The sequence below is a fragment of the Amblyraja radiata genome, chromosome 13 (assembly GCF_010909765.2).
Source record: "Amblyraja radiata isolate CabotCenter1 chromosome 13, sAmbRad1.1.pri, whole genome shotgun sequence".
In the NCBI taxonomy this organism is placed as follows: Eukaryota; Metazoa; Chordata; class Chondrichthyes; order Rajiformes; family Rajidae; genus Amblyraja; species Amblyraja radiata.
In genome coordinates, this window is record NC_045968.1 from 1,418,900 (window position 1) to 1,430,947 (window position 12,048).

The following is a 12,048-nucleotide window of genomic DNA, read 5'->3' on the forward strand; positions in this document are numbered from 1 at the left end:
TTTAAAAAAAATTTTTTATCTACCTGAAATTTTCGTCACCAATGTTAGGCATTTTCAGTCTATTGACAGAGAGGAGAATCGTACTTGCCCAAACGCAAATACAAAATAATTTGCAAGATGAATTAGTAGTAAGGAGGGAAAATTAAATGTTAGAATTTATTTCAAGAGGACTCTAGTATAAAAACAAGTATGTAATGCTGAGGCCTTATAGAGCACTGGTCAGACCGCATTTTGAGTATTGTGAGCAGTTTGGGGCCACATGTCTGGATCTGGATCTGGATCTGAATGTAATACGCTGAAACGCTCTAGGTAGAACATCACTCAGCACCATGATGGCGGTGGACGCACTAGTCAAGATGGAGATGCTTTTGGAGATGCATCTTTATATGTGTTGATGTTTTGGAGATCTCTGATGCTGGCCGGTAGGGTATTCCAATTCCTTGCTGTCTTGAAGAAAAACGAGTTAGAAAGTGCTAATGAAATGCCGTGTGGAATGAAATAATGTCCAAGTTGGTCGCTTCTGGTTGACGTGCCGATGGGTGCTGGATTAACTGGATGTGGTCCTTCATCTTTAAATCAGTAGTGGTATTCTTGATCTTGTGGAATGTTGTCAGTCTGATGAACTTGCGACAAGTAGTAGGTGGATGAAGTTGAAGGTCCTTTTTCATGCTGGAGACTGAGCTCTGCCACGTGTACTTGTTAGATATGAACCTTGCTGCTCTGTTTTGCACTGCCTGGATCTTATTGATGTTCCCTTGAGTGAAAGGATCTCACACGGAGCAGCAATATACCAGGCTTTTATATGCTTGGAGCTTAAGCTAATGGAATGTTGGCCTTCATAACAATAGGAGTAGAGAGGTTCTTCTGCAGTTGTATAGGGCTCTTTAAGACCACATCTGGAGTATTGTGTACAGTTTTGGTCTCCTAATTTGAGGAAGGACATCCTTGCGATTGAGGCAGTGCAGCGTAGGTTCACGAGATTGATCCCTGGGATGGCAGGACTGTCATATGAGGAAAGATTGAAAAGACTAGGCTCGTATTCACTGGAGTTTAGAAGGATGAGGGGAGATCTTATAGAAACATATAAAATTATAAAAGGACGGGACAAGCTAGATGCAGGAAAAATGTTCCCAATGTTGGGCGAGTCCAGAACCAGGGGCCACAGTCTTAGAATAAAGAGGAGGTCATTTAAGACTGAGGTGAGAAAAAACTTTTTCACCCAGAGAGTTGTGAATTTATGGAATTCCCTGCCACATCGGGCAGTGGAGGCCAAGTCACTGGATGGATTTAAGAGAGAGTTAGATAGAACTCTAGGGGCTAGTGGAGTCAAGGGATATGGGGAGAAGGTAGGCACGGGTTATTGATAGGGGACGATGAGCCATGATCACAATGAATGGTGGTGCTGGCTCGAAGGCCTCCTCCTGCACCTATTTTCTATGTTTCTATGTTTAACTTCTTTGGGTGTGTTTTGCAGATTGTGACGCAGTGATCTGTGGAAGGATGAGCTGGGGTTGGAGGGTCCCAAGGAGGTTTACTAGAGCAATCCAGGGGATGATTAAGTTAACATTAGATTGGCATTGACAGCGTTGGGCCTATACTCGCTGGAGTTTAGAAGGATGAGAGGGTCCTCATAGAAACTTACCAAATAGGGAAATGTTGGATGTGGAGAGGATGTTTCCACTAGTGGGAGAGTCACCCCATACACACGGGGCACAGCCTCAGAATAAAAGGACATACATTTACAGAGGAGATGAGGAGGAAATAATTGTGTCAGATGGTGAATCTGTTCCATTCACTGCCACAGGCAGCTGTGGAGGCTGTTATTCAGGTGAAGATTGGGTGCCAAGAGTTATGGGGAGAAGGCAGGAGAATGTAGTTGAGGGAAAGATAAATCAGTCATGATTGAATGATGGAGTAGCATCGATGGGCCGAATAGGCCAATTCTGCTCCTGTGACTGATGGTGTGATTTTTGTTGTTGTTTTACTGTGGGCTTGGGCGTGTGTTTGTCTTGTTAACAGATCACTTTGTCATTGCCTTTCTCTCCCCACTACTGGTGCCTACAGGGAACAGAACAGTGGATGAGTTTGTGAGGCGTTTCCAGCTGTTCGTCAGCGTACCCACATTTATTTTGGGCCTGGTTTTCAACGTCTTTGCCCTGTGGAGCCTGTGCTTTCGGTTCAGAAGAAGCAACGTGTCTGTGATCTACATGATGAATCTGATTATGGCGGACATCCTACTGCTTTCCTCGCTGCCTTTCAAAATCTATGCGTACCAGACAGTCGAGTGGTCCCTGGGGCCGGCGTTCTGCATGTTTCTGGAGTGCCTGTACTATGTGAATACCTATGCCAGCATCCTGATGACTGTGCTGATTTGCCTCGATCGCTACATCTCCATCAAACACCCATTTTTGGCCAGGAGTTTCAGGTCACCCCAGAAAACAGCCGCTGCCTGCGCCACGGTTTGGATCGTGGTCTGGTCTTGCAGCGCCTGCATTTACTTCACCAAAACCGCAAAGTCTGTTTGCTTTTTTAACCACAGCCCGTCCCTCTGGAAATTGCCGGTGGTTGTGTTCATCCAGACCCTGTTTGTGCTCTCGGCTCTCGTCATGGTCTTCTGCTCCGTGCAGATCGTCAGGGCTCTGCGGAGAATAAACGGGGCAAAAGAGGGGTGCAGGGACAACAGCAAGTCCGTCAACATTGTCCTCTCAAACCTGTCCACTTTCCTGGTCTGTTTCACACCCTACCACCTGGCAATGCTGCTGTATTTCCTGGCGCAGAAATCGCTGATACATGCAAAATACCTGACGACTGTGCGCAACGCACTGCAGATCTGTCTATGTTTGGCAAACATTAACTGCGTCCTGGATGCCATATATTACTATTTTGTATTCAAAGAGTTTCGGAAGTCCCATAAACATTCTCCGACTGACCGATGAAGGAGCAACAACAGAGAGCAGTGTACATGATATGTCGGGCGTCAGGGGTTACGGGGAGAAGGCAGGAGAATGGGGTTAGGAAGGAGAGAGGGATCAGCCATGATTGAAGGAACTGCAGTAGTGGCTTAAACTGAAGATAGACACAAAATGCTGGAGTAACAGCGGGACAGGCAGCATCTCTGGAGTTTCGGGTCGAGACCCTTCTTCAGACTGAATTCTTCTGTCTGAAGAATGGGGCTCGACCCAAAACGTTACCCATTCCTTCTCTCCGGAGATGTTGCCTGTCCCGCTGAGTTAAGGGCCTGTCCCACTTGGGAGACCTAAACAGCAACCTGTGGTGACCTTGCCCGCAACCCAAAAAAAAAATCAAGGTCAAGGTGACCTGCAACCTCCTACCACCTCCCACGCATATGTTGAAAACCTTCCTCAACTATGAAGAAAACCTCCTTCAACCTCCCTTGACTACCTTCAACTAGCGTTGCAACTGGCTTCAACTAAAAAATGATTGATTTTTATAACGGGCAACCTATTTTTAGTCGAGGCTGGTTTTAATCATGATGAAAAAATAGCAGCAACCTAGATGAAGCCTCAACCACGCGGAAACCACTTTCGACCATTAGGAAGAGTGACCAAAACCTCCGGTGACCTCATGGAAACCTTGGGTGGTGGGCAAGGTCACCAGAGGTTGCTGTTTAGCTCTCCTAAGTGGGACAGGGGCTTTACTCCAGCAGTTTGTGCCTATAATCAGTCATGATTGAAGGGCGAGTAGACTTGATGGGCCGAATGGCTTAATTCTGCTCCTATCACTTCTGACCATATAAGAGCCGTACAGACACAGAGTGCTGGAGTAACTCAGCGGGTCTGGCAGCATCTCTGGAGTACACGGATAGGTGACATTTCTTCAGAAGGTGTGAAGAAAGGTCCTGACCCAAAACATCAGCTATCCTCCGCATTTCTAGTGTCAACAGTGCCGGTTGTGATCTGTTTGTACATTTTCAAACCACTAGTTTCCCACTCCCCCGACTCTCAGTCTGAAGGGTCTCGACTCGAAACATCACCTATTCCTTAGAGATGCTGCCCAACCTGCTGAGTTACTCCAGCATCGTGTGCCTTTCCTTGGTAAACCAGCATCTGCAGTTCCGTGTCTCTACCGAGAGCAGTACAGCGCAGGAACAGGCCCTTCAGCCCATCACATCTGTGCTGACCTTAATGGCGATTGAAACTGCATATCTGCCTTGTCCTGGTCTATAGCTCTCAATTCCCTACCTGTTTGTGTGACTGTCCTAATGCATCTTAAACACTGCTATTGTATCTGCTCCCCTTACACCCTGGACAATGGGTTCCAGGCATTCACCACTTGCCTCCTGTATCGCCTTTAAACTTTCTCCTTCTCACCTTAAAGCTATGCCCTCTGGTATTTGTCAGTTCCACCCTAGGGGAAAAGACTCTGAATCTCTACCCTAGCTCTACCCATTATTTTATAAGCTTCTATCTAGTCTCCTCTCAAGCTCCGGCAATCGAGCGAAAAACAAATCCAATAATTTAGCCTTATTCTGAAGTTTTGTTCCCAAGGCTGAAACTGTCAAGTAGAGGGCACGGCTATAAGGTTAGAGGGGGAAAAAAACTTAAAGGAGATTTAAAAGGCAAGTTATTTTACCCAGAGATTGATTAGGACTCTGTTCCATGAAGCGCAGTGATCTTATAAAAAGTGTACAACATCATGAGAGGAATAGATCGGGTAAATGGACAGAGCCTCTTGCCCAGAGAATGGGAATCAAGAATAGGAGGACATGGGTTTAAGATGAGGAGGGAAAGATTTAATAGGAACCTGAGGGTTACCATTTTTACTCAAATGGTCATGGGTATATGGGATGAGCTGCCAGAGGAGGTAGCTGAGGCAGGTGCTATCCAGAGGAGGTAGCTGAGGCAGGTGCTATCAAAACATTTAAGAAACATTCAGACAGATAGATGGACAGGTTAGGGTTGGAAGGATATGGGCCAAATGCAGGCAGGTGGGACTAGAGTAGATGGGACATGTTGGCCGGTGTGGGCAAGTTGGGACATTGGGCCTGTTTCCATGCTCTATGACTCTATGAGTGCCTTTGGGAAGGCTTGGATAGTGTGACTTTCTTTTATATGATTGTGAATTTGCTGTATATTTTGATTTTAATCATGCTCTTTGATGTAAATTAACATAAAAAATACTATGGATTTTGGAGGAATAAAATGGAAAAGTTGTAAATAGTCAGCAGATCGGGCAGCATCTACAGAGAAAGGAACATGGTTCATATTTAGGGACTAATGTAGAAACAAAGAACTGCAGATTCAGGTTTCTACCAATGATGGACACAAAGTGTGGGAATAGATTAACGGGTTAGGAAGCATCACTGGAGACAAGGGATAGGTGACATTTGGGGTCTGGGCCCTTCTTCAGACTCAGTCCGCCTGGCCTACCTACTCACATGTTTTTGTGATGTGGGAGGAGACTTGAAAAATCCTATATAGTCACAGGGAGAACGTGCGGACTCCACATCGACAGCACAGGAGGTTAGGACTGCAGCAAGGTCGTCAGAGCGCTGAGGCGGCTGTTCTATTAACGCTGCCAATTAGGTTGTGTAAAATAAATAAGAACAGCCTAGCTTACAGCCCATGAGCCATTCCTGTTCCTTCTTTGTCAGGCAGTTTGTTCTGCTCTGTGTCCTCTCCTCATTTTACCATTCATGCTGCATCCAGTCAGGTAATTGGCAACACTGAGAAAGATAAAGCTGCTAACTAAACCGCTGGATGACATGAAGCACAGCTGTATGTCACTGAAGTGTGGATGGAGTCTTGGGGCTGGACAACATAACTGTCTGGATATCTATGGCATGTATCAAGGACAATTGAATTGTAGTGATGTTAATCCATTGAAATACCAGAATCATCTATCCACACAAAGACTAATGGACATTTTGGTCAAATAGCCAAGGTAGTTATACACTTAAACGCCTCGTGAACATTGCCACACTTACTGCAGAAGATTATTTGATGGGCTGATCATGTATTGATCAATAAGGCATTGCCCACATCAAATCAATCACTTGACTGAGAGTTGTATTGTACGAATAGGCCAATTGTAATAGTGCAAGTACCATTTGTGCCAGGGTTCTTTCTGTTCAATAAATACATGTTTGGTTAAAAAACAATGTGGCTGTTAGTTTTCACTCGAACACAAAAGTGAGATGCATGTTGTACATACTGATACTGGGTAAATAAAAACATAAGAAGCTGGAACAAAAGTGAGCCATTGGGTCCTTCAAGCCGGCTCCACCATTTGTCAACATCAGCACCATTCCTTTATCCCTTCTTTCCCTTAATTGATGGGAATCTATTGATCTCTGTTTTCAATGAATTCAGTGACTGAATCTCCACAGCCTTCCAAGGCAGAGATTTCCCAATCTCTGAGTGAGGACATTTCTCCTCATCTCTAGGGGAATGCCTTGCTGAAGTCCATATAGACAATGTCTATGGCTTTACCCTCATCTACCTTTTTGGTTACTTTTTCAAAAAGCTCAATCAGATTTGTAAGACATTCAATCAGGTTCGTAATGATGAAACTAATTAAAAATAACATAGTAAATGAACACACACACAGCTGCAGTAGTGATCAGTGTCACTCTAATCAGTTGCCAAAGAGTGCACAGGCAGTGCATCGAACTGTGACCGAGCATCATGGTTAAACAGCTGCCTGTATCTCATCCATATCCCTCCATTCCCTTCATATCCATGTGCCTATCTAAAAGCCCCTTAAATGCCACCATCATATCTGCCTCCACCACTATCACCCACAGCTTCATTCCAAGCACTTGCCCAGCTAACTTCTTTAAATCCTGCTCCTCTCATCTTAAAGCCATGGATTATCACAGTGAAGTCTGTTTCGCCAACCTCCTTGTCAAGGGCAATAACACATGGACAATTAATGCTGGCCTTCCCGTTCATATTCCATCACAGACCAGAAAAATATATGATGTGTCCCTGTACATTGATATAAAGTAACAAACTATATCCATCTTAAGATAGCATTTCTATTCGACTTTCAGAAAATTATGAATGATTTTTGTGAGGCAGTCCAAATCACCTGGTTTACGTTTTCATATGTCGTTACCCATGGTTACTTGTCCAAGAGTATCGTTTGCTCACAACCAAAATGGAAGACCTGACAGACCACCCCTGCCAAATGCTCGGGACGAGAGATAGCACATCCCAATCTGAGTGTGGAATTGAGCAGTGAATTAGGTGGCAGAATAGTTCACAGCTTAGTCTTGTTGAACAACACTGAAGCCAAGCCAGTTATCACTTGCATCATCTTTCATCTCAGTGCCAATACCCTACATTTAAAAGTATATGGATCCCAAAACAGCCAAAAAAGAAAAAAGACTTTCCCTTCAGACACGATCATGTTGCATTATTTCTCTTTAACCTCTCCACTGCCTGCAACCTAGCTGAATGTAGCATCTTCAGCTCCTTGAGACAGTTCTCTCTTGCTTCTACTCTTGCCCATTCAATTCCATTAACAGTATTCTTTCTGTAACCACTTGTATTTGAGCAATATGCAGTATCATGGATCCTAGTTCTGCTTTTTATCCAGTCGTAATACCAGATTTTCTAAGAAGAGATGGAGTCATTCTTGTTCATAAGCATTTCTAGTAATAGTTCACCTTTACACACTCAGCTACTTCTACAGTGACAGGAGCCATGACTGCTGAACTAACTACATCTCCCATTCAATTGTCAGTTATGATTAGAGTCTAACACTCCTCTGTCACAATCAAGGGCAGCCATTTCCTGGTATTGGTATTGGTTTATTTTTGCCACATACTGAGATATAGTGAGAAACTTTGTTAGTCTGCCATCCAGTTGAATCATAACCAGACACGAGTACAATTAAACCACACCCCAGCACGACAGTTTGTGCAAAGATCCAAATACTACAGTGCAGAATATCGAGATACAATGTTACAGCTACATAGAAAGTGCAGATGTTTTAAAAGGTGCAAGGGCAGCAATGAGGTAGGTTGGGAGATCGGGATTACATCCTTAGCTTATGAGAGGACTGTTTCCTAATCTAATAACAGTTGGCACGAAGCTGTTTCTGAGTCTGGTGGTAAATGCTTTCAGGGTTTTGTATCTTCAGACAGGAGAGGGGAGGTGAGAGAATGACTGGGTGTAAGTGGCCATTTGTTATGCTGGGTGGTTTCCCAAGGCAGAGGGAAGTGTAGATGGCGTTGATTGGGGAGGCGTGAGTGGGGAGAGGGTGGGTATGGCTAGTATGTTTGAGGAACTTCCACACAACTATAAGTAATATAAAAGATTGCCTTAGGTCACACATTTCAGGTTGCACGTGCTCATTAAGCAGAATTCAGCAAATCGCCTGCGTTCTCTCCCCACTCTCCTTCCATATATTATCTATTGTCCCAGTATCCTGTAGCAAATTGCCCACTGCATTTTTCTATATTTATATTTAAATTCTGCTCCTCCAGAAACTAATGATCTGGACAAAGTTAGCATGAAATGCAAATGATTGACTTGGGGTGTGTGTGCATTTCAGCGTGTTGTTGAGTCTTGTCTCAGTACTTCCCTAAATCAGTGCACCCTGTATTGGTATCATTTCCTAATTTTTCTTACCGAAAGACTACCATGGCTGCTTGGAAAAGTAAGTGTTGTGGCTGGTTGCTCAGTCTTGTAGTAAGTTCTTTTGGTTTAAAACTGCCCTGTTGCAGTTTCTGCCATTGAAAGCATTGGAGCAGTTAGTCACCTCTTCTGCTTTCTGGCAACCCTGATGTAATTTGTATGTCTGCGGTGGATTATTTTGAGAGAAAGAAGCTTGACATTTCAACATTTCAAGACATCATTTGCATTTCATGCTAACATTGTCCAGATCATTGACCTTCAAGATGAGGCCAGTGAAGTGCTGTTTTATGTCCATTGCCATCACATTAGCCTTGTTTGTACGGAGTTTGTACGTTCTTCCCGTGACCTGCGTAGGTTTTGTCCGCGATCTCCAGTTTCCCCCCACACTCCAAAGACATACAGGTTCGTAGGTTAGTTGGCTTGGTATAAATGTAAATTGTCCCTAGTGTGTGTAGGATAATGTTGTTGTGCGGGGATCACAGGTCAATGTGGACTCAGTGGGCTGAAGGGCCTGTTTCCACGCTGTTTCTCTAAACTAAACTAAACTAAGCTAAAATTAACCATTATATGAAAGCAAGATAGAGACATATCTTGCTCATGTTGGGCATTATGTGGCATTTAGCTTCTGCTAGACATGTTCCTGTATCCTTTTGATGTATAATTTGGTAGTTGAAGGATAGGTAGGTAATGCCTTAAAAGCTCAAGTATTCAGCTCAATGGTTGAATGGGCTCATTCTAAGCTTTAAAATTCCACGATTCTACAAATTCTCTATGAAACAATTTGACCCGAGAAGGCAATTTTAAATTAAAATCTATTTCTCACATTGTTTAACCATATAACCATATAACAATTACAGCACGGAAACAGGCCATCTCGGCCCTTCTAGCCCGTGCCGAACACTTATTCTCCCCTAGTCCCATCTACCTGCACTCAGACAGTAACCCTCCAATCCTTTCCTGTCCATATAACTATCCAATTTTTTTTTTAATGATAAAATCGAACCTGCCTCCACCACCTCCACTGGAAGCTCATTCCACACAGCTACCACTCTCTGAGTAAAGAAGTTCCCCCTCATGTTACCCCTAAACTTCTGTCCCTTAACTCTCGTCATGTCCTCTTGTTTGAGTCTTCCCTACTCTCAGCGGGAAAAGCCTATCCACGTCAACTCTGTCTATCCCTCTCATCATTTTAAAGACCTCTATTAAGTCCCCCCTTAACCTTCTGCGCTCCAAAGAATAAAGACCTAACTTGTTCAACCTTTCTCTGTAACTTAGTTGCTGAAACTCAGGCAACATTCTAGTAACTCGCCTCTGTACTCTCTCTATTTTGTTGACATCCTTCCTATAATTAGGCGACCAAAATTGTACACCATACTCCAGAATTGGCCTCACCAATGCCTTGTACAATTTTAACATTACATCCCAACTTCTATACTCAATGCTCTGATTTATAAAGGCCAGCACACCAAAAACTTTCTTTATCACCCTATCTACATGAGATTCCACCTTCAGGGAACTGTGCACAGTTATTCCTAGATCCCTCTGTTCAACTGCATTCCTCAATTCGCTACCATTTACCATGTACGTCCTATTTTGATTTGTCCTGCCAAGATGTAGCACCTCACACTTATCAGCATTAAACTCCATCTGCCATCTTTCAGCCCACTCTTCCAAATGGCCTACATCCCTCTGTAGACTTTGAAAATCTACTTCATTATCCACAACACCACCTATCCGCATACTTACTAATCCAATTTACCACACCATCATCCAGATCGTTGATGTACATGACAAACAACAGTGGACCCAACACAGATCCCTGTGGCACCCCACTAGTCACTGGCCTCCAACCTGACAAACAACCATCCACCATTACTATCTGGCATCTCCCATTCAGCTACTGTTGAATCCATCTTGCTACTCCACCATTAATACCCAACAATTGAACCTTCTTAACCAACCTTCCATGAGGAACCTTGTCAAAGGCCTTACTGAAGTCCATATATACAACATCCACTGCATTACCCTAATAATAATAATAATAATAATAAATACTTTATTGATCCCCTCAGGGAAATTCAGATGTCCAGAAGCCCCCAACCAACAAACCCACAGATTCAAAACGAACGCAGACAGAAAATACCTAGAATACAATGTGGACACTACCTGAGAGCAATAAATACTTAAAAAGACCAATAATTAACAGTTAAAAATTAAAAATTGCAAAATGCATCCCCCTACAGCCTAGCGGTCCGAATTATAAAATCTAATGGCTGCAGGGGTGAAGGATCTCCTGAACCGCTCCGTTCTACAGGGCAGGGAGAGGAGACGGTTGTTGTTCCGAGTGCTCTTTTGACTCTCCAGAATTAAATGGAGCGGATGCCCGGGGTTTTTCAGGATGACCTGCACCTTGTGCCTCATACGCCTCTCAAGCACATCCATCCCAGAGTCTACTCTCCCCTCCAGCACTGAGCTAGTTCGTTTAACCAGTTTGTCCAGCTTCTTGTTGTTTTTTGCACTAATGCTGTTGCCCCAGCAGACAACAGCGTAGAAAATAACACTTGCAACCACAGTGTTGTAAAACATGTGCAGCATATCCTTACACACATTGAAGGATTTGAGCCTTCTGAGGAAAAAGAGTCTGCTCTGTCCTTTTTTGTAGAGGGAGTCAGAGTTGACAGACCAGTCCAGTTTGTTATTAAGGTGTACTCCAAGGTATTTATATGTCTGCACCACCTCAATTTACATTAATGTAAAAATTGAATTAATTGATGATTGCTCTATGTTCAACTGATAATTGCTCGTTTATAAGCTTCCCCCCCAGTCTAGTTTCAGTAAAAACACTGAATCAAGCACTTGAATCAACTACATTTTATTTTACCAAAAGCGTGTCACAGATCACACACTGTATCTATCCCACCGCAGGTTCGATCCTTGTGTCTGCCTGTTCAAGCCCTCTAGGCCTCGCTCAGACAGCGGCATTCCAGAAGGGTACGCGGTCCCGAGCGCTCTTCCAGAAGATCGACGCTGAGCCTCGTGGTCGTGGACTTTTATAGGTCCCGGGACCTCGACGGCCGAACCACATGGGGGTGGTCTCTTAATCACCCAATTACAGATATTGATTAACCCCATACATAGCAGGCATTTCCCTAACCCAATGATACAACAGTTCAATACATTGTTTTCACAACGGACTTCGAGACGAAGTCAACTTGGAAACATTTACCCTGATTGACAGAAAACTCAGACAAGGCTCAACACCTCATCCAATCATCACATAGCAAAGCCAGACTCTCCAACATTATTTACAACTATTTACAAGGTGTATGTCTGGTGTGCAGCCATCCAATCCATTCTATGCATTTTGCACCAGATCGACAGGGTTTGCAGGGCTTCCCATTCTTTGCTTGCAAATTGTATCTAAGCTCCAAACACTCTGGCA

At 43.8% G+C, this 12,048-nt stretch overlaps 1 protein-coding gene across 1 annotated transcript; it reads left to right on the forward strand.

Moving 5' to 3' along the window:
* Positions 1 to 259: 259 nt before the first annotated feature.
* Positions 260 to 2,936, forward strand: LOC116980111 (G-protein coupled receptor 55-like). Its single transcript, XM_033032221.1, has 2 exons — positions 260 to 287; positions 2,020 to 2,936. Exons 1-2 carry the CDS (start codon positions 260 to 262, stop codon positions 2,934 to 2,936), a joined length of 945 nt encoding a protein of 314 aa, XP_032888112.1.
* Positions 2,937 to 12,048: the final 9,112 nt, after the last annotated feature.

Coding starts and splice junctions, on each gene's coding strand:
- LOC116980111 (XM_033032221.1), top strand. CDS start 260: ATGTCTGGATCTGGATCTGGATCTGAAT. Junction 288..2,019: donor ATCTGGATCTGGATCTGAAT/GTAATACGCTGA, acceptor TCTTGTTAACAG/ATCACTTTGTCATTGCCTTT.